This window comes from Heliconius melpomene, chromosome 16, assembly GCF_056956725.1.
Source record: "Heliconius melpomene rosina isolate 202511_hmr_F chromosome 16, ASM5695672v1, whole genome shotgun sequence".
NCBI classification, from domain to species: Eukaryota; Metazoa; Arthropoda; class Insecta; order Lepidoptera; family Nymphalidae; genus Heliconius; species Heliconius melpomene.
Window position 1 is genome coordinate 10,459,108 of NC_140404.1, and position 23,032 is coordinate 10,482,139.

General features: G+C 37.6%; 3 protein-coding genes across 14 annotated transcripts; 2 read left to right on the top strand and 1 right to left on the bottom strand.

The window, feature by feature from the left end:
- The first annotated feature begins 182 nt into the window (after positions 1–182).
- LOC146531025 (uncharacterized) lies at positions 183–8,230 on the top strand. The gene is made up of 8 exons (XM_085199779.1): positions 183–436; positions 516–617; positions 703–798; positions 1,177–1,392; positions 2,215–4,729; positions 5,015–5,167; positions 5,726–5,875; positions 6,979–8,230. Exons 1-8 carry the CDS (start codon positions 362–364, stop codon positions 7,164–7,166), a joined length of 3,495 nt encoding a protein of 1,164 aa, XP_085055905.1. The 5' UTR covers positions 183–361; the 3' UTR covers positions 7,167–8,230.
- An 821-nt stretch (positions 8,231–9,051) lies between these two features.
- On the bottom strand, positions 9,052–19,738 carry LOC146531026 (regulator of G-protein signaling 17-like). Of its 6 annotated transcripts, none has more exons than XM_085199830.1 (8): positions 19,598–19,684; positions 13,034–13,267; positions 11,549–11,637; positions 11,348–11,356; positions 11,041–11,130; positions 10,894–10,955; positions 10,115–10,281; positions 9,052–9,811 (listed from the first exon to the last, which is right to left on the bottom strand). In XM_085199830.1, exons 3-8 carry the CDS (start codon positions 11,635–11,637, stop codon positions 9,575–9,577), a joined length of 654 nt encoding a protein of 217 aa, XP_085055956.1. In that variant the 5' UTR covers positions 13,034–13,267; positions 19,598–19,684; the 3' UTR covers positions 9,052–9,574. The 6 variants fall into 6 exon arrangements, with proteins under 6 accessions (XP_085055956.1, XP_085055954.1, XP_085055955.1 ...); XM_085199828.1 differs by lacking the exon at positions 19,598–19,684 and adding an exon at positions 13,908–14,059; XM_085199829.1 differs by lacking the exon at positions 19,598–19,684 and adding an exon at positions 13,782–13,799.
- On the top strand, positions 14,197–22,987 carry chn (zinc finger transcriptional factor charlatan). Of its 7 annotated transcripts, none has more exons than XM_085199799.1 (6): positions 14,197–14,373; positions 20,332–20,621; positions 20,804–21,169; positions 21,317–21,871; positions 22,052–22,290; positions 22,532–22,987. In XM_085199799.1, the coding sequence occupies exons 2-6, from the start codon at positions 20,355–20,357 to the stop codon at positions 22,929–22,931; spliced, it is 1,827 nt and encodes a 608-aa protein (XP_085055925.1). In that variant the 5' UTR covers positions 14,197–14,373; positions 20,332–20,354; the 3' UTR covers positions 22,932–22,987. The 7 variants fall into 7 exon arrangements, with proteins under 7 accessions (XP_085055925.1, XP_085055927.1, XP_085055926.1 ...); XM_085199801.1 differs by lacking the exon at positions 14,197–14,373 and adding an exon at positions 14,395–14,530; XM_085199800.1 differs by lacking the exon at positions 14,197–14,373 and adding an exon at positions 19,529–19,673.
- Positions 22,988–23,032: the final 45 nt, after the last annotated feature.

The window sequence follows — 23,032 nt, forward strand, 5'->3', positions numbered from 1 at the left end:
TTATCAATAATTAATTATTTGGAACATCTATCATTTCATAATAAAATATTATGAATATTTATTGTAAAGTGGTAAAATACTCCAAAAAATTAGGTAAATATTGACAAAGAGTAAAATGCGATCTTATACTATTCTTAAAATAAAACACAAAACAGGTTAAAAATATAAAAGCTTTTGCAAATGACAAATGACAACAGACAATGTTTGGCATATGTTTAATGTTCATATTTGCGGGAAATATTATATGATAATAAAATAAAATATTATCTCAATAAACCAAAAGAATTTTGGTAAAAGATTAAGAACTTAGAATTGCTTTTAAATTAAAATGATAGTGCAGTGAATAATATTATTATAAATAATGGAACTGACACAACGTCTTGAATGTACGCAGGAGTTATATCAGAATAATAGTGATAAAATTACTCCAGAACAGGTTATGTAGTTTATAAACTATTGAACATGATTGAATTTTCTAACATATTTTATTTTAATGATATTTCATTGTCTTTTAGATTGGATTTTTAGGAATATGTGGGAAAAAATATCCTGTGCAAAAAGGTCCAAACAAAATCGGCAGGGACCCTGATACTCGTAACATAGTTTTAGATTTAAACGTGTGTAATTAATCAATCTTACTATCTAATAAAATTGAATTTGAAGGTACATAGATACATTTCTTACAAATGATTGTCTTTTCAGTCAATATCTAGACATCATGCTGTTATCAATGTATTAAATAAGCATGAATTTATGCTTATGGACTTGGATTCCGCTAATAAAACTAAACTTAATGGTGTAAGTAAATTTAATAAACACATTTCTATAACACCTCCTGTCCATTTTTTTGTTTTATTCGATATTTAATTATGTATATTATTTTTATATGAGGCTGTTGTGGCATTGATCATCATTTGCAGCAGCCAACTAACCAATAGTAGTTAGTTAGTGGTTAGTGGTTAGTTAAGCCTATAGAGGCTTGATTGTTAATGTAAAAGTTGAGGGTTCAATTCCCACTCAGGGAAATGAATATGTGTTATTTCCTGGTAACATATCAGATCTTCGCATCAAGGCACACCTCTCAACACAAGGCACAATTTAAGGAACAGTATTTTAAAACTGAATTCTTTTTGCTTACTTTGCTTAAAAATATGAATTAACAACAATTAATTTCAGAAAACATTACAACCATATATTCCGAGTGCACTGAAAAATGGAGATATGGTGCAATTTGGTCAAGTTCTTGGTGTATTTAGATTGTTTGAAGAAGAGAATGATTTACCTATGACCCAGGCTATTGACGATCCGGAAACTCCAGTACAAAATAAATGTGTATCAAAAATAAATAGCCAATGTACTACTATTCCTGAATCACCAGATGCTAGCGATAGGGTTAGTATTTACTTTTGTATTCTCCTCTTATAGTAAAATTATTTCCTTTGTTGTATACAATGTGATTTTGCTTTAGTGATTTGTGTTCCATTGGTACGTAAGGAACACCATAATCAAAGAGTAGAATAGAACAGCATTTTCTTTTAAACTTTATGCTTTTAGTGTGTTAGGCATAGAGAATTGAAAGTTTAGGCATTTCTGGAATACTGGGACAGTATATGACTATAAATGTCAATACTATTACTCAAAATTTGGGCAGGTTGTGAGAAAAGGATTGTCTTAACAATAGGTTCCCTTCTGCTTACTCTGCTAAGTGTGAAGCTGAAAAATAAAAAATATCAGACAAAAAGAAACTGGTGCCGAAACTTATTCCTCCTTCCTTATTAATTAGTGAAATTGAACATGCTTCTTGGTTTTACCAGACCATAACTTAAATATGTTTTAAATAGAATCAGTCCATAAATTTTAAATATAATCAATAATCATCAGTTATATTACTTAGTTATTTATATGCTACAAGATAGCTATATGCTACAAGGCGGTTGCGGTCTTGTGGGTTCAATCCTCCTAATGAAATGGATTTTTTTTCATTTGTATGGAAAAACCGAAAAATATCCATTCAAATAATAAAGCGCGGCATAATGTTCCGGAAGGCTGACTCGAAATTCTCTTTGCCTACCCAATGCAAAATTGCTGAAGCTAAAGAACTATGTTTTTTTCTATAATAGGCGGCAATAGTATTTAAACAATCTAACAGATTTTAATGCAATAAAACATGAAGCAATTTGTTTTTATTTATTATATTTTTGATTTCATTTACAGGAAGAATCTTTTATTGGTGGGTCTCAACAAAAAGCAAGTAATACATTTAGAAGTCCAAAGAATATTTATTTGAAAATGTCTGCGAAAACAATATCGATTGAGCCACTAGGTGCAAATAAAATAGACAATGTGTACTGGAAATCATCAAAAAAATCTGAATCATTTGTTTCTCAGTGCAATATTTCTAACAATCACAATACTTCAGCGATACCAGAAAACATACATGAATTAGAAACGCAATTGCCTTTTATTAATAAAGATGACAGCAATGACTCTATATATAATGCAATTACACAAGTGGAACCTAATGGGCCACTTGCAATACATGAAATGGAGACTCAATTACCTGTAGACTTACCAGAAGTAACAAAGATAGATGACCAACAAAATATGCAGCTTAATTTCTTAACAGATAATAAAGAAAATGAAGATATATTTAATGCGGAGACTCAACAGACAAAACTTTCATCTAAAGAAAATGACAATTATGACGTAAACTCCACTTCAGTGAATAAAGAACAGTCCAAGGAAGATTTAAATGTATCTAACGATATAATTCTTTTTGACGAAATCGACAGTCCGCCGCCAGATGATAACTTAGAATCACAGTCATTAGTGATACCAGAAGACATTATAAATGTAGAAGATCCACAATCAGTTGTGAAAGACATCAATGGACAAATAAAAAGTGCTAAAGATGAAAATCTAACTAATATTTCAAAATCAGAATGTGCAACTGTTGACCGTACTGACTGCGAAGATGACATTTTTATAGCTATGACGCAAAAAATACAAATTGAAACAAACGACGATGACATCACAGACTGTGAAGACGAACCTGAACCCCTCAAAATCGTAAACAATCAAATTCCTGATGATGATCTTACTGACTGTGAAGATGAATTGGAAACTGTGAAACCGAATAACAACGTTAACTTTGAAGATATGTGCACACAAGTTTTAGAAGAAGTTTCTATTAATAAACAAGATAGGCCTAAAGATAATTTTAAAAAGCCAATAGCGATCTATGATATGCCAACTCAAGTAATTGAAGATAAAACAGATGATATATCAGACTTACCAACGCAAGTTTTAGATGATAATCCACAAACAAATGATTGTTTCGAAGATGCTTTGACACAACAAATTTACTCACAAGAAATAATTAGTTTTAAAAGACCAAGTGCATCGCCTCTTGTAAAGAAAACAAAAGCATCACTGGAGATGGTTAAGAAATTATCAAAAATCATGCAAAACGACATATCTAACATTGTAAATGAGGATAATGATAATTATTACGCGGCAACGCAACAATTATTTGATGATTTGTATTCTCAAAGAGATCCATCTTCTGATGTTAATTTAAAAAGTACAGCGAAAACAATTACGAGTAAGAAATTAAGCTTAAAATCGCCCTCAGAGAAAAAGCATTTAAAACGGGACAGCCAAGAGTCAGATGAAGGTATTGGCTTAGAAGAGAATGTAAAAAAAAATTTGTCAAGCTTGAGTGATTCAAGTAAGGTTTTTAATGAAAAAAACGTACGTAAACAAAAATCTATAGAAAAATCTGAATTGAAATCATGTGGGAAAAAAGAAAATAGAATTAAAGACAAACACAGAAATAATGATACATTAGTAAATAAATCGAAAATAAAAAAAGAAGCTGATCGAAACTCTTCGAGCACAACAAAACGGGAAGACAGAAATTCAAGTGATATTAGAATATATTTAAAAAAGAAAAGTGAAACGGAAGTACTGCCTTCAAGAAGTAGCAGTAGAATTAGAAAACCAACAGCAAGGTTGAAAAATTCTAACGAAGTTTCACAAAAGGTTTGTAATAGCTTATTTGGGGTTATACCTATTGATGATGACACCGACGTGAAAAGCAGTAAAGACAAAAATGAATCTAATCACAATAAATTAAAAACCGTTAAAAATAAAGTAAAAGATGAAACGATATCTATAGAAAAAGATACAAAAAGTGAAGATAAACCACGAAGAAGTAGGCGAGCTAAAGGTAAAAATGAAATCTTAAAAGAAAAAACCGAGGAATCTATTGATGAAAGGAAAAATAGTGGTAGTAAAACTAGAAATTCACAGAGTCGCACTAAAAAACCTAGCGAAAATAACAAAAGATCGGTGTCATCTAGTGAAATAACTAAAATTGAAAAGAAAGATACATCGAGTAAAAATATAGAAAATAAATCACCCGAAAAAGAAATACGACGTAGTAAAAGGCATAGAACCTCAAAAAAATCAGAAGAACCAATAATAAATAACAAATCTGATACAATATCGAACAGGCATGAGCAAAGTACAGTTTATAACGTATCTTCTGAATCGGGAATAGATTCACCGAATAAATTGAAGAGATCTGCAAACTTTGAATATCCAAGTGCAAAGAAATCTAAAGTTACGTCTTGGAGATCAAACCCGGCGAGGAAAGTGAAAACGCATTATGTATTGTTCACGGCATTTCCTTCTGATGAAGTTAGAATAAAATTGGAGAATTTAGGTAAGTTCTTTTTATGCGCTTATAACTGTAATAATCCAAGAGGCCGTTGTGCCAGCGACTGATTAAAGTTGTGGGGTCCCACTCGGGGAATCATTTATTTTAGCTTCCCTGCTCTGGTAACAAGACAAGGCACAGAGTTCAGGTTTGCTACTCGCCACGCAATTTGTCGAAAATTGGACAGAGCGCAGGAAAAACGGAATAGGTAGAAATAAGTAGTGTTAACACTTGGATGTCTCTACCTACCCTGCTATAGAGTCTAGTTATAAAAAACAAAACCTCTTCCAGGTGCAACGACAGTAACGGATGTATCAAAATGCACAGTGTTGCTAACAATGCAAATAAAGAGGACATTTAAACTGCTATGCGCACTGGGACTTGGGAAGCCTATCGTCGGACCGTCGTGGGTTCAGGCCTGTGTTGATACTAATACAATTGTTGGTATGTTATAATAGAGTTATTTTAGTTTTAGCGGTATAATTAATAATAATAACTATTAGGTCCGGACGTAGTGGATCAGCATCTGATTATATACAACGGTTGTGGTTTCGATCCCCGCTCGGGAGAATTATTTTGATTTTTTCGCTCTGGTAAAAATACAAATAAAAGTACGACGTTGAGTACCGCCACACATTACGCAGTATCTTGAACTTGGACGAAAAGCGGGGAACGACGATTTAACACTAGGTTTTATGTGCCTACAGTGCTATGTGGGAAAAAGCATGAAGGTGTTTTTTTTTTTCAATATTTATGTTTAAAATGCAAGTGCGTCTTGTCTTCTTAAAAGAATAAAGAAAGGAAAATCCTCGAGAATCGATCCATCAGCACAATCGTTTTCGAGAAAATATCAATAAATCTAACAATATTGTGAAATTATCTACAATAATGTCAATCTCTCAATTGCCAATTGTTAAATATTTGACTACTAACGTGGACTAGACTAGAAGCACAAAAGCATGTTATTAGTTCTACAATTATATGTTTTCGCATTATTTCCAGATCCATGGCAATATCTCATAAAAGATGAAGTGACAGAAAAGAGGTTTCAATTCAATCTGGAACATTCATTAACGGGGAAGAGGAACTTTTTAAGAGGCTACAATATATCGTCCACTGCGAATGTAATGCCTAACCCTGAGGAAATGAAATGTAAGTATTCATATTCTTATTCAATTTCACAAAGGGTCTCACTTCAACACTCCATTCCCCATATACCGCCCATTGTTTGAAACATTGTGTGTTGAGTGCCGCTCAACGTCGCGTTATATCTACCAGCGCAAGAAATAAAAGTAATTTTCTCCCCTAAGTGGAAATCGATCCCAAAGCAATCGCGTTTACAAAAACATATATGTAGTAATCTATATATATAAAATCGAAAGGTCACTCACTCATCACGAAATCTCAGAAACTTCATGTGCTAGGAATCTCAAATTTTGCATAGGAGTTATTTATAGGACGTAGGTGCTAGCTAAGACGGGAATTTGCAATATTCGACGTCTAAGGGGTTTTTTTTGGGGTCGAAAGTTTGTATGAAACTCCGTTACTACAAATGCTAGAAGTTTCAAATTATGCATAGACGTCACTAGGACGTAGCCATGGAGACAGAAATTAATAATAACATAGTTCACGCGGGTGAAACCGCGAGAGGGCCGCTAGTTATATATAGATACTGAAGTAACTTTTAGTATGCTTAACTAACATAATGCAACTAGAGACGCACATCTCTTCGGCTTTATCCTTTCACCAATTTTAGAAAGATTACTTGTTGGAAAATTGAACTTAACGGGTTTTTTAAATATGCGAAATAAATGATACTTTTTTAAAATAACTAATATCAGTCATCACTGAACGGAAATCGAACTTCTACGCGTTACTCATATTCGTCTCGACTGTTGTTGTCTTGTTATTATTTTATATATAAATATTATAAAAATATCTCGCGCATATCAGGGTAGGCAGAGGGAGGTTCCCACTTCTTCTACCATGGAACCGGAAGAACTTACTGGACCTGGAGGAACCCTGAGAGAGGTACTAAGACACCTTGTCTTTAAAGAGACTTTGTTCGCTATTTAGACATTTCTGTTCCATTCTGTCCACCGAATTCTTCAGTTTAGGGCCAAACACCGCGCTTTACCTTGTTACCAAAGCGAGGAAATGGAAAAGCTAGGTTTATAGGTTCCCTCTGCCCACCCTAATATCTGCCTTATACAGCGTGAAGATAAACAAAATACATAAATTCTTTTTTCTTCCAGTAATAGTACAATGTTCAGGCGGTAATTGGAAAGAGGAAGGACCTCTATGGATATGTATTTCATCCACAGCTGATAAATCATTATGGCCGACTTTAAAGAGAAAAGGTGCCATTATTGTTTCCACTGAATTCATTTTAGGAGGCGTTCTCAAACAGAAATTAGAAATAGATAGGAATAGATTAATCTGATATGTTTTTATATGTATCTTCTTACTGTTTGTTAAAGTTTCACTCATTTTTTTTCTATTAACAATATGAAGTTATTACCACCATTTTAGTGTAAGTTTTACAATTTTAATTTTAATTTTTATTTGAGGGTTTTTTTTTATATAATATAATCATTACTATATATATACATGTATGTTATTTTACTTTGTCTTAAATAAATGTGGAGTGTATTGTAGAGACTTGACTATCAAAGTACAAAATAAAATTAGGTCTAAACATTGCAAAATATTAATTTCAATAATGTTTTGCCTTAAAGGAATTGGCTGTAGAACAGGTTTTTGTTTTTAATATCTTTTATATTATAATTATTAATTTACACCAGTGACATTAAATATAATTATAATATTAATCTGATTACTCATTTATTTTCACACAGTGTATAAATAGGCTAGGAAATTAGAATGTATATTTTTTTAAATACTTTTAATACTGTTTCCCATTAATATACTTCCGTTCCCTACTTTCTGCCGAATTTTTAAGATATTGCGTGTCGCTGTGTAGTCGCGAAGTGGTGTATTCCACGACGTTTGCCTCGGTACCGGAGGGAGGAAAAGAAAATATTAAATATTTTCTTACCTGAAGCGGAAATCAAATGCACTACCGTCGTGTTTACAGACGCACACTTGTGCCCCTCAAATAATATTGTTATTTTATTAATTATGATTAAATATGTTATCATCAACACATAGAATAAAATAGTAACTGATCACTGTCTGTTCAACAAAGATATAGAATATAGAAAAACCAATATTGGCGACCCAAAATATTGATTTTTTTTATTTTTTATCCATTTGTCCGTGTCCGCCTAATAATATTTATTTTATTATTAGTAATGTAATATTTGGTTTTCTTTTAAAAGTTCTATATTAGTTATAAAGTGTTTCAATATAACCAGTAATAATAATTATAAATTATGGAAATGTTGTCATTATAATCTTAAAAAACCGTATGTTGTATCATTAAAATCACACTTTGTTATCTATACATATAATAAATTTGAATAATAAAAATGATTTAATTTTTAATCGTGTTTAATTTTCTATTTCATTATCTTGTTATCTTACAGAAAAACAATAAAATTATTGTGCTTTTTTAAACGTATATTATTAATTTGTTTATTTTAGTAGAAATTTAACTATAGACTTGGGGTATGGGTCCGACTCCCTCTGGGGGAATGTATGATTAAATATTGTCCTTGCTCTAGTAAGTAACAAGGTATATCGCAGCGTTGAGTTTCGATACAATCAATATTTCGAGAATCCAGCTTTAATTGGGGAAGTATCTTGAACTCTTGACACGAGGCTTCTTATTCCATAACCTGCTATTATGTAGACAGTTTGAAGCAGTTACTAGTGACTGCCAATATGAGGTGTAGTAAACCATTTTTCAATTATTCGCTGATATTATGTGCCTTTTTCAGATATTGCGTGTAAGTTAAGAAGAACAAAAAACCATTAAAATGTTAGATATAAGGTTATATTCAATATCACAAGGATTTATCGTAAATGTATCTTAACATTGGGCTCTATCTGCCAGCGTTACTATGTAATTAATAGCGAGAAACTATCGTCTCGAGTGGGAATCGAACCTGTCGGTTTTACAGTCGTAGTTTGTGCCCCTGCATCGCGACTGGCCTATACTGATACATAGATATTCCTTATACACTTTTAATTTCTAAGGCTCATGCTAAATATTTTAAATAAACTTCTCCACTTGGAAGTGTCTTACTCGGAACGAAGTGTCCAAACACTAGGTTCGCGGGTTCTTTCTGCCTTTCTGAATCAAATTACAAAATAATTAAAGGGAAAGGGAGAGGGGTGTGGTTGTTAAAATTAAAACGCCGATAGACTTTTAGAAAGTTTGATTTTTACCTAATCGATAAAATACATGTGCTGAACAGTTCACGATATTTACATACTAATAGTTAGATACAAAGTCGTCGCGATTTACAGATAATATCTTATTCACGTAGTATTACAATGAGAACTTACATACTTATATGAAAGGATTACTTTTTATTATTTTACAAATGAAACACAAACAAATATACATGAACAAATTTATTCGTTGACTCTCGGGCAAACTTACTTGGTCCACCTTTATTGCTTCTAACTAAAGGACGCCAACTTGCGTCTTGCTGTGGGGGAGGGGGATAGGGAGTGGGGTGATGGAGGACTGGAGGGGAAAGGGGCAGGTAGAAAGAGGGAGTCAGGGGTGGAGAGCGGGGCGCAGGCGGCGGTGGACCAGCGAAGTTGCCGCGCGGCCGCGCGCGCCTCACCTACTCTTACGCTTAACCTAACTATATACAAAATTAGTACCCGTTTAGTTATAGTATATGGAGGCTATGTACAGAGCGGTCGCGGCCGCCGTCACTTGGGGACGGCGGTGGAGGCAGGGGGAGCGGAGGGCGTGGCGGGTGAGGCGGGTGCGGGGGAGCCGGCCGACAGGTGCGCCAGCGCCTTGTACAGGGGGGAGTTGACGAAGCGCGGGTAGGAGTCGCGGTGCATCAGGGTGTAGATCTGCAGCTGCGCCTCGTCGAAGGTGTGCGGCGTCGGCTCCACCATGTTGCGGTTCACGGTCTCGCGCACGCGGGAGTCAAGGGATACCTGTAATACCCACGACCTCCTTTTACTCAACATTTCTTGAAAAGTATTACAGTAGTTACCAATTACGTAGATAGGTACAGTACGGCCGATGTGTCGTGGCTCGTGAGTAGTTGTTGCCTAGAAATTAGGCTTTCCGAACTATATCGGCAAGAAAATAATTGATAATAAAAACAATTCTTAAAATCCATTTTGCAAAGAAATCTACATATATTCTCAATACACCCACAACTCTTCTTCTACCTACTGTACACAGAAACGTATAGAATATATAAATTATATATTCGCTATATAAATATTAGATACCTCTTTAGGAGATAGTATGGAGATATAGTCCTCATAGATAAAGCGTGCCTTCTCCTCCACAGCCTCGGGGTTTGTCTCTCGTTTGAGCTCCTCGCACGCGAGCCAGAACATTATATTTTCTTCAGAGTACTCCCCTCGAAGGAAGTCACGGAACACCTTGCGTCCCGCTGCAAAAATAATATAGAAATCTTATAATTAATTCATTCAAGATTATCTCGTTGCGTTTTAAAAACGCTTATGTGAACTTACTACGTACTTAGAAAACATAAGCATCAATGTACCTATACTTACAGAAGGTAAGCATGGGAAAACTGCACTGGCCTCTAATGAATTATCTTTAATATGATTTTATTATTTTTTATTTGAAATAACGACACACCATATTTTTTGTCTCTAAGCCTTACAGAAGGGGAGTTATGGGGGTAACAACCCTTAACGTTAAAGTTTAGCTTCTCGGTATCTATTAAAGATATCTTAATGAAATTTAAATTGAAAATGGCTGGCAGGATTAGGTACAAAAAAAGTTGTGTGTCAGTGTGTGTGAAGCTAGTGCAGCGTTGCCATGCTTCCCGGGCTAGATATTTTAGTATAAATATACGGTTGTAATAAGCTATTAAGGGGTGTTTCAAGAGATATTGGGGATTGTTTACAATATATTGGTACAGCTCTTTATTGACGCCAGTCTTGGCGCATTTTTGAGGCATTGCACATTGAGTGGTGGAACTCAGCCTTAAATGATGCCTTAAATGATGATGACAGAAGCTAAATGATATAATTACCTGCACTACGCATGAGGCGGTCGAAGGATTGGCCCCAACTTTGAATCTCTTCCAACGTAGGGCTGTAGGAATAAAAAGAAAAATTAAATATTTGTTAAAGAATTTTAGGATAAAAATGAATATGAGTTAAAATATAGTTTTACATACGGTGCGTCTCCGTCGAGTAGTAATGGTTCGTGCGGTCCAGGCTCGCGCGGCTTCTTACCGGGGCCGCCTTCCGAGCTGCGGGCCGCCAGCCTGCACATAGGGTCTCCTTGAAATACTTATTTTCCTTTATTTATTTTTTTAATACCATTTTTTTTATATAATATATATGTAACTAAAATAAGTACTATTTAGATTTTTTTTGGCTTGTGCTTTTATAAAGTAATGTGTTATAATAAAAGAAGCTAAGTAGATATTCTCGATGTTCCAAGATTTACAAGTCACTAGCAGCTCAGTTGTAATCACTTACCACTTGGCCCTGCAACAATAGATATTTCAAATTCAAAACACTAAATATTTCAGTTATGATATTTTATAGCCATATATTATGATATTTACAGTTAGTACACTTTCTTATTAATTTATTTTAAATGTATAATATATTAATTCGTAACGAATATTTAAGCGAATGAAGCTTATAGTCATAGATTTCATATATTTTAGTACTGACCAAGAGCAAGAGCAGCAGCAGCACCAGCAGAGGCAGCACGGCTTGGCGGCGGGCCGGCAGCCGCGCGCCAGCGCTGCCAGGCTGCACATCTAATATAATACGGCTATTTTTAATATTGTAATAATTATTATATTTTTAAGGTCGTCGCAGTGGCACAGAATGAGACTGTGTACGCAAAGGTTGCGAGTTTGATCCCACTCGGGGGAAATTAATTATTTAATATTTTCATTTCCTTGCTCTGGAAACAATAAAAAAGCTCCGTCTCTCCGTAATGATAGCATTACGAGTTGAGTTAGAGGGAACCTACACTACTAATAGTGTAGGTTCCCTCTGACTATGTTGCTATGAGTATACGTGGGATACAGTGTAAAGCATCAAGTTCATATTTTTTTGACCCCTAGAAACCCTTAGAAACTCCTATACATAGTGTGACATCACATATTATTTAACTAAATTACCTACTACTAAAAGTAACAACAGCTTTGGGGGTGTGGAGTGGGTTTAAGTCATTGCTTAATCATCATGAAATTTAGGATTCCTCTCCACATACAATATAACACTACTTAAATACTTTCTCTGCCCCTTGGCGTGTGAGGTACTTTATAGAATAAAAATTTTATAGACTAAAAAAGCGCGACGTTGAACTCCGCTACTCAACAAGCAATGCCTTCAAAATTCCGCGAAGTGGGGAACGGAAGTGTCTTCTTAATGAGAACACATTGTCTTTAACACTAGGTTCCCGGTACCTACCCCGCTATGTGCGAGATATAGCACGAAGCTATAAAGAATAAATACAATATAATTATAGTTTAACGATTGATCACCACCACTAAACTAAAAAACTACATTTCAAAACGGCTTTATGAAATTTTTGTAAACAAAAGTTACGTCAGGATGTGAATATGATGGTATCAGAATCTCTCATTTAGATGGCTAGAGCGTGAACATATATTTTTAAATATCTATTTTTTTATTCAAATTTACTATAAATTTCATATAAGTACTCAAAAATGGCCTATGCAAACTAAGTTGCCACTAATATTTAACTCGTTTTTCTTTCACTTAATTAATAATAATTTAGCATTTGATAATGAAAACAATACCTACAATACCTAGAGCACAAAATACATTACACAAAGGATATTTAATCTGCTCATATATAAGAGTAACATTTTCCATCGATTTCCTCTTCCGTCGTAAAATAAGGTGCTGGGGAGTCGGGGGCCACGCCTGTCTCGAACAGGACGTGAGAAAACTATGTTTTCATACTGTCACAAATATATATCTATATTATGTATCTTAGCATTTTTAGCTTAGCTTAGTTATAATTTAAATATATCTTAAATAACACAAATCCCAAATTAAACCATATTGTTTATAATTCAAGTCAAATAATAATGAATATAAATAAAAAATATATTTTCGTATTACGGCTACATATGTATATAATGGTAGAGTGCGAGAGGGTCCTTCACATCCACGTACCTACAGCTACGCTACGGTAAGGTGATCTGCTCCTCTAGGCCCGGTCCAGGAGCTTCATGTCACTACACTCATCACTCACCGCGTGCACTACGTAAATTAGACACAATATTAAACTACAACTATGTGCGTTCACGTTAGTAAATGTTTTAGTCTTGTTGTGATTCACTGCAGTCTCTGGTGCTAGAGTCGGGGACGACGACGGTCGTATCACAAACACTATCTCGTTATATTCACCTAAATCGTAAATAGATTATTATTAGTACCATACATCTTGCAAGACTGTCAGGCATTCGACAACTCCACGCGGCAAAGCTGGCAGAAGCAGCATTATGCTCTACTCTACTACTCTGGTATCTAGATGCGATTCTTTAATGTGACTGACTTGTGTACAATATGGATGCTTTAAATAGATCAATAACGAATTTGTTGTGCAGAGACGTTGGAGTGGTCGAAGACCTAATTTATCTAATGTTTGTATGTAAACGTCACAAGGACAGGCTGGGCGCGCCGCCCGCCCGGGCGCGGGGCGCCTCGGAGCGCCGTAACGGTTGGCGACGGACGCGAAAATAAACAGGGTTTAGAGGGTAGTGGGTGAGGGTCGCGCGTATTAATAGCGCGCCCATTGAGGCGCTCGGCGCGTGCTGCTACTGCGGCGAGCGCGGCGGGCGCCACTAGGGCGGCGCGCGGTCGATACGGGCGCGGCCGCTCCGGGAGCGCTTCGGGGCCGCTGCAAGCTACGGATACTGACACAATACGGAAAACACCGCGGAAATTGAAAACTGCATCCGGGCGGGGAGGAGGAAACTGCATCGCTAGCAAAATTCATATATTCGTCGCCAACTGATACAAAGGAAATGATGGTTCCGAAGGTTACACTAGAGCCGCGTCGTGGTCGGGCCCGTCAGCAGGGCGGCGCGGTGCGGTGGAGGGCGGCGCGGCCGGGCGCTCGGCGGCAGCGGGCTCGCCGGCCATGCCGGCCTAGCGGCGGCGCGGGCGCGGCATGGGACGGCGAGGGCAGCAGGGGCGCGACTGACGCCGCGGCCGGCCGCCCTCCACCGCCCCCGCGCCGCCCTCCGCCGCCCCCGCGCCGCCCTCCGCCGCCCTCGCCGCCGCCGACCCAGTTCCCGCGCGCCCGCGCCGCAGCTCGGAGTGCGGAGCCGCGGTCGGAGCCCGGCGCCCGGTGCGTGGCGCGTCGGTCGATGAACCGTTACGTCGTGGCCGCGAGCGGAGCGCCTATCGCTATCTGCCTCATACATATTGATTTTCGCACGAGTGCGTCATAGTCCATTTTCATTCATATACAAGAGACGCTAGCGTGTTCGTACCTCGTAGGCGTATAGGTATGGGACGTATTGTCGTGTATTAGCGTTTTATTTATGTATCTTTCCTAAATTCGAGTAAGCTTATAAAATGAACCATTCATTCGAACAGTTTCAAACTAAAATATAATATGTAATTTCTGTAATTACTACACTACTGAATAGTTTCATAATTTTGGTATGTTAAAATATTGTACATTTTTATAAATGATTCCATGCACTGTAGAAAAATATCCGGTCGCCATCTTGCATATATCTAAGAATGGGAAACGTATTTGCGTTTCATTTCCGGAAAATTCTTCTTATGTATAAACCAATAGAAATATATATGGAAATGCAGTTTTTATAGTTCTTATTGTTATCATAGTTATACTCAATTCATTTTCTATTTATTTTTACAAAATTGTGTACTTATTTTCATAAAAAATATATTAATGTAGAGTCGTTGCAATACGAAAAATTGATATTATAATACTTGTAAAAAAAATTACAATGAAGTGTACATATATATAACTATATCTATACACTAGATATAGTGCCTTGAAAATGCATTCTGTCTAGCAACAACCTGTTGCACTTTCACGTGCAAATGGATGCAACCGTTGTTCACTAAATAGAACCTGAGTGACGTTCTATTTCACAAATTAAATATGATATATAAAATTATATGTAAAGACCAAATTTACTTAAAAAAAAAAACAATTATAATAACCCTTTTTTTTCTCAAAGCATATAATCCAAGTATTGTTTGAATTGAACTCTTCATACAATTTATATAAAACACATTTAGATTTATTTCTGAATTTATAAATCATAAGTTAAAATTGACTTAAGTAATATTCAGATTGTTTCTTTCGCATTATTAAATTTAACAGGAAACCACCCCAACCACCCCGCCGACCCACGCACTGTAGAGTCGTGATATTTGTATGAAATATACCTTACGTATAATTATAGTATTAGTATAAATATTTAAAAAAATCATAATTTAATTTTTTTTCAATAATTTAGCTTACATTTGTAATTTTTTGTAATTTGAATGTCTTTTCTAAGTGAGGTGCCGAGTACCACTAAACACGCAATATCTCGTATTACTAGGCTGCCTCTACCTATCCCGCTATATGCGTGTTACAAGGTGAAGCTATATAAAGTATAAAGGAATATACGTTTCTTTTATAAAAATATAATATTATAGGTAATTTTAAATTCATTCAAGACATAATCGTGGCACAGTAGCGTTAAGCTCTATAACCGATAGTAGTGGATTCGATATCAATTCATTTTTAATTTGTAACATTTTTCAATGAAAAAAAATATATATTTATATTTCATTTAGTTGGTCTTATTAAATAAGACAAGGCCGTAACGTTGAGTATATTCAGTCGGTTCAATAATGGAATAATAAGAAACGCCAGTTCTTTTTTTTTCCTCTGCTGTACTCTACATAAAAAAAAGGTTTTTAAATTATTTCCAGATTTTCAATCAACTTTTTCCAAACAAAATTAATATCCATTTTATATTTTTTAATATCCTTGACCGTTGCCCCTTCTCGTGACAAGTTTCAATTACATGTTAGTCACCGTACGCGGAATTAAATACGGCATTGTGGGGGTAACCTACAAGTAATGTAGGGTGGAAAAGCGCAAGGAAATATTATTTTAATACTTTTTTCAAAAATTGAAAAATCGATCGATTTAGTTCTCATTTATTTTTTATTTTTTAGCTTAACGCTGTTTAACGCATATAGCATAATGGGTAGAGGGAACCCAGTGTTAAGAGACTCCTTTCTGCATTTTCTGCTTAATCTCAAACCATTGTGAGTTGAGTGGCAGAACTCAACGCCGCCCTTCGCCTTGTCACCAGAACGAGGATATGAAAATATCAAATATCTCCATCCCCCCCAGTGGAAATCGAACCTGGAACCGTTGCGTTTACATTCACACGTCTATGTCAATGAGCCACAGCGAGTCCTAAAACTATAATACATTTTTATTATAAATATTTTTTTCTACTGTCCTTAAAGTTTGGTCATCATTTTACATTACTTGTTGAGTGGTGTAAATCCAAGCCTTGTTGGAATACAAGCCAAGCAAATATAGAGAACGAAAATAATTTAAATATAATAATTTCCTCTGAATTGGAACTCATAACCATTTCCTCTATAAGAAGCTAATGGAACCATTAAACCATGATGACCCCAATGATATTGAAATAATATTTTTTTCTATAACTATTACTCAAATCTATGGCAACGACTATGTCAACAAAAATACTGCGGCATGGTGGAAGATGATTTTAATCTTTCGTAGAACACGGCACGTTCTTGCTTTGGATAACGCAAGTAGGAAATATTAAATATAAAAATATATCAGTTTTTTTACTCCTAAGTTCCAAGTTAAAGCACACCTAATTAATAAATCTACACTTTTTACTTAATTGCTTACTTACCCAATTCGCGGCTTTGAACTTCAAAATCATTCTTTTAAACTTCTAATTCGTTCTTCTCGAAAAAAATAATAATTTTAACAATAAAGATTTAAATTTCATAAAATTATTATTTAAATAAATTTAAATTTCATTGCACTTTTTTTTTAAAAACCCACCATAGTATTTAAAATGCATTGATTAAAGTATAGTAAATAATCTTGTAGGTACTCTTTTTTGTATCCCGCACGTAGCAGGTTAGGCACAAATAACCTTTGATAAGACACTCCGTTCTCATTAAGATACTTCCGTTTCCCACTTTCCACCAAATTCGGGAGGCATTGAGTATTTATTCGCGGTACTTAACGCCGCGCTTTGCCTCGTTATCAGAACAAAGCTATGAAAATATTAAATATTTCATTACCCCAAATAGTAATGGAACCCATAACCTGTCGCGTTTATAGACACACGCTGAGGCCTAGCGCTACTACCGGCCCTAATCTTGAATTATGTAGCTATTTTATGACATTTTCTATTATTCTCGTAACCAGAGGTATAAATGAAAAAAATAATAATAAAGACGACGATGTGGGAAGTAATTGGGTCAGAAGCTAGGCGGTTACCTTCCTGCAACAATACTGCTACGATGTTGAAAAATAATTAAATTCTACGTAGTTTATATGTATATAGTTTGTATTCTATATTTTTATGGTTTTTACCAGTTTCATTTTCATCATATTTAGAGTATATGCACAGACTCCCCAACCCCACGGAGGCCTAAGATGGCCTGTAAAGAATTGCAATGTGTAATTGTTTGGTACTGACCTATTACTTCCCAACTGGACCCTAGATCTGCATTGGTCTTGTACGTACGTAGAAGCTAGTGGTAACTTTCCCCTATTTTTTTTAAGTTAATTGAACATATATGTATCTATACTAATATAATAAAGCGGAAGAGTTTGTTTGTTTGTTTGTTTGTTTGAACGCTAAGATCTCTGAATCTACTGGTCCGATTTTCATTGTTTTTGTTTTATATGAAAGCTGCATTCTTCAGAAGTGCTATAGGCTATATAACATTACATTACACATATATACTAATATATTTTAAAGTACATTCTAATTTGACATGCAATTTATTCTGCCATGTTAATAACAACCGTCGTTGCTACGCGACCGCTACCGCGACGTTTTGATATTCATCCTTATGAAAATAAATATAAAAGTCACTTTTAGCATTTTATCTAGATTGAAATTATAGTTTACTGTATAACATTCTAATAAATAATTAAGGAGATGTCACTGATTCCAAATGACCTAGCCACCTAGCGGGCGGCACAGTATGACCGACGCGAACGGGCAGATGACGTTGACGGTTTTATAAATTTTCATACATTTTCGAACTTTATTTGTTGTTTATAATTAATTTAAAATACACTTTGATTCTCTTCTTATTTTATTTGATATTGCCCGCTAAAATTATCCTATTTAATAGAGATAAATGTTTAGTTATTTCGTAGAGTCGATATCTATGTACGCACGTACGGAAAACTTTAGGTACTTTTTCTAATATTAAGAATACCTATCCTTTAGTTACTTTTAATCCTTTTGTTAGTTCATTTCAATAACTCAGATAATTTTTTCTAATAATGTGTATCTACTTATTATTCTTTTTGATTATTTGAGCTTATATTTTCTTACTAATTCTATTGAGAATTGAAAATAATTTCATGAATATATTTAATAAATATTCTTATAGTTGAAGCAGGCGTAGCCGCGTCCGGGTCCACTAGTATTGTATATGCTTGGTGGCAAAAATCAATAAAATTATAATCAGTTTTCCAAAGATTCTAGAAAAAAATATCAATTCATGAAAATTTTGTTAAACTTTAAAGTTGCTCTATATTAAGAGAAAAATAATTGATTATAGAAAAGCGCGGCGTCCAAAACAAAATTATTTATCAAGAAATTAAAATAATAATCAAGAAATATTATCGCACCGTGTTTTAAATCCAATACGATTAAAAAATGTTTTAAATAAAGTAATAAATGTTATAGTTTGTCAAATTAAAGCCCACGTAGCTCCAAACAAGGATATAAATAATTATGAAACTTAAAGTATGTATGTATATAGATGCCCACTAGGTACTTAATATGTATGCCAGGCTTCACTATCAACGAAACACTAGTGTAGTAGGTCGGGGGTTGATTCATTGTTATGAAATATTCATATAAGCTTATGGACTCACGCAACCCACGGGGGAGACAAGGGGAGGACGCACTGACTCACTCCCCAACGTACCCTTCGCTACGACCCCCACAGTTAAATGTCAAATAACATATGCTGAATTCGAACTCTAGACCTTCCATCGTGTAAACTAATTAAATTAACGAAAATCACTGAACAGTCACGGTCTCCTTTTGTTTATTTATATTGAAGGCGCTTTATATGAGTTAGATTGCTACGGTTCGTAGCGGATGACATGATGACATTGTTTTGTAGACATTTCGTAGCGGAAGATTAAATGCCATTTATATGATTAAAGTAATTATAGGATATTCTATATTTTAATTGTATAAAAATTTAAATATTTTGAATATAAATCTTACGTAGAGATATAAAAATAATTAAGCAACTTTCATAATTTCACGAAATATAAAAAATAAGTAAGTAGAACATAAGAGTTATTTCAGGAACATAAGAGTAGTTTCAGTTCAGTTTGATTATTTAAAAAAATAAATAAATATAATCGTCAACAAATGTAAAAAAAAACAAACAAATATATATTATAAAACAATATATTTAGTGCAAAAAAAAATTTACCGTCGCTAGTATCATAACGCATTAAAGCTTCGTGTGACTGACATCGAAGCGGTAGGTCCGGCTGCGTTAAGTAAAGGTAAGTAAAGCAACCCGCGGCCGCGGTCGTCCGCGCTCGTGACGCGGGAACCCCACACTGGGTCGCGGGATCGATTGTGCTGTGCGGTGAGCGGCGAGTGCCGTATCGATCGGCGCAGGAGCGCTGGGGCTGCGGGCGGGGCGGCGGGGCGGCCCCCGGCGGGGGCGGGCGGCGCTAGTAGGCGAGCACCCGCCGCCGGGCCGGCAGCTCAGGCCCACGCCGCGCCCGCGACGCAGGTACGCGCAGTCCCACGCTGCACCCGCCAGAGTGGGGGTGGGGGCCCTCGGTGCCCGCCAGACCTCATATCGCACCCGAATATCACTATAATATTCCTCAATATACCGTGTTCGTATTCGATGCTTCTGTCGAGCGCCTGGCGGGCACAAGATGGACACTTCTCTCATATTTTTTTCGATTGGACCGCTCTACGTAGCGCCGCGATCGATCGCCGTTGAATGCGAGATGTAGATATCAATGTATACTCGATCGCCTTGTAATGCGGAATTAAATTAAGTTTCAACTCATTAGTTCGCGATGTTTTCATTTTTCCAAAGCCTTTGTTTCATGATTCCAAAAATATAGTAATATATTCATTTTTAATTATTATTAAAAAATTTATATATAATAGAGATGTATCAGGGCCTAATTAAATTTACAGAAGTCGGAAAATAATAATCGAGCATGGAGGGAGGCGCGGGCGTGGGGAGCGTCGCATCCCTCACGATGGACTGCGAGGATATGTTTAAAGAGATAACAAAAAAGCTGTACGGCGAGGAGGCGACAGTCGGCGTGGGAGTGGGAGTGGGCGTGGGCGGCGTGGTGGGCGTCGAGTTCCCCGCGGCCGAGCGCGACCTGCAGGAGGACGAGCTGCGCCCCGAGGAGCACATCACCGCGTGGGGACTCGCCGCTCTCATGCAGAATGGCTTCCCACCACCCGGCATATTGCAGGTATTATTTAATATTTTGAAATAAACTTATGCTTATTTAGTTTATTATGTTGCTTGTATCTATTATTATAAATGATATTTATAAAAAATGTAAAATTTTGCAAAATTAGACATTGATTGATTCAAAATAATCAATAATAATTTAAAAACACTACAGTTTTAAAAAATATTCTTTATATTCAGGCAAACTTCACCCCACGCACGGACCCGACAGCTGAGGACAGGTGGACGGCGGCAGAGGAGCCGCTGGCGTGGGCGCACTCCCGCGTGGCGGCGTACAACCCCGCGCAGCGCCTGTTCAAGTGCACGGACTGCGAGTGCGTGGGGTTCCTGGCGCGCGTGGCGGAGCACTGGCTGGGCACGCACTCGCAGGCGCGCGCCTTTCAGTGCCCGCTGGCGGGCTGCGGGTTCGCGAGCGGCTGGGCGCGCGCCGTGCGCCAGCACCTCGCGCGCGACCACCACTCCGACCCCGCCGCCGCCGACCACCTGCTGCGCGACAACCCCGCGCTCGACGACCTCACGCGCTACCTGCAGCGGCTGAAGAACAAAGTGAGTGTCTTTGAATCCATGAATAAAGGAAAGGTTCCAAAGGTTATTATACAAGGTATTTATTTTGTTTTCCAAATACAGAAATTATGTTTATTGAAATATGTGAACATGAGTCAAGTTGAACACAAAGTCATTTGACAACAACAGGTGGAGGCGGCCCGCACGGAGAGGCGCGCGAGCGCAAGCGCGGTGGCGAGCACGGCGGTGGGGGAGGCGAGCGCGGCGCAGGCGGAGAGCGGCGGAGAGGGCGGCAAGCGCTACGCCTGCAACGCCTGCCCCTACGCCACCGACCGCCGCGACCTGTTCACGCGCCACGAGAACATACACCGCGACGAAAAACCGTTCCATTGTTATCTCTGTCAAAAACAGTTCAATCGTGCGGATCACGTAAAGAAGCATTTCCTTCGAATGCATCGAGATCAGCCGTACGACCTGAACCGCATACGACGTTCGAGCGGCAAGGCCCCCAGTAACGGGGGTGCTGCGGCCATGTACTGCGGCGCGCAGGCGGGAGGCGGCGGGGGCGGAGCGGTGGCCAGCGCCAGCAAGGCGGCCGAGGCGTCCATGCCCGCGCTGACGCCGGCGCCCACGGCCGACTGCCGCACAGCGCCCGTTAAGCTGGAGCGCGCGCCTCTCGGGAAGACCGACTCGCCCGCTCCGGCGTCACACAAGCCCAGCGCTACCAGCCCTGTACGTCGTAAAGTACGTAATATACGTATACATCCCTCTACAACAAGCCTTGAACGAAACCATATGACCAATGTATTTATTGTACCATAATAATAGTTTATTAGTGGTTCCTTTTAATCTTTTAGTTAGCATTTCTTGATTTATTGCGGATATACTTATATGATATGTTATATAATATAGTAATATGTGCAGGGCGAGCGGCGGTACGCCTGCTGCTACTGCACCTGGTCCGGAGTCGACAACTGGTGCCTGAAGCGGCACCTCAACACGCACCTGAAGCCGTTCGCGTGCGCGCTGTGTGAGTACAAGGCGGCGCGCGCGGAGAGACTCGCCACGCACGTGCACAAGGTGCACAACAAGAAGGCGTGCGCCAAGTGCCCTTTCCTGGCCGACGACCAGCAGCAGCTGGCGCTACACTTGCGCGACGCACAGTGAGTTATGTGTGGATGTAACCAACATTTTATAAGACTTTGTTTGCTATGAGGGATATTCAGGTATAAATAAAAATCTTATAACTTATAAATCCACTGGAATAAACTATTTATGATTTTTTCATAATATGCAAATAAGCAATTCTTAGAGCGTAAGAACTTATATCGGTGTTAAGATAAATTTGTTAGTGATTTTTTTTTTCTATTTTCATAGCCTTTCTATTTTCTATGTTAATAACAGTCACATCGAAAGCCGGAACCTAAAAGTGCCATCCGGAGTAGGCCGCGCTGGGTTTGCGGGCGGGGCTCCACAGTCCGCCACCACCGCTGTACCTACTCAAGGCACAGTGACATCAGCACAGCAAGTGAACGCCGGTAGCAGCGGCGCCACATCTTCGGGGACAAACACCGCTGTCGTTCCGAATGCAGCAGTAGGTGTCCGCCGCAGGGAGAGTCGTGCTGCAGGTGCAGCAAGACTGTTCGGGTATCTCGAAGCCTCTGATGGTTCAGGAGACGAATACGAGCCCCCACCATTGCCAGCGGAGTTCGGTGGAACTCAGCACTACACTCGAGACAAGGAGAACGCCGCGCCCCCGCCGCTGCACCACGCTTTGCATCACGACCACTGCCTCCGCTACTAGACACTATACCTGTTTTACTCCACTGTTACATTAATAAATCTTCTACTATAAGACAATGTTGTTTTATTTTGCATTGCGTGAAGAAGGAATAAATCATGTAG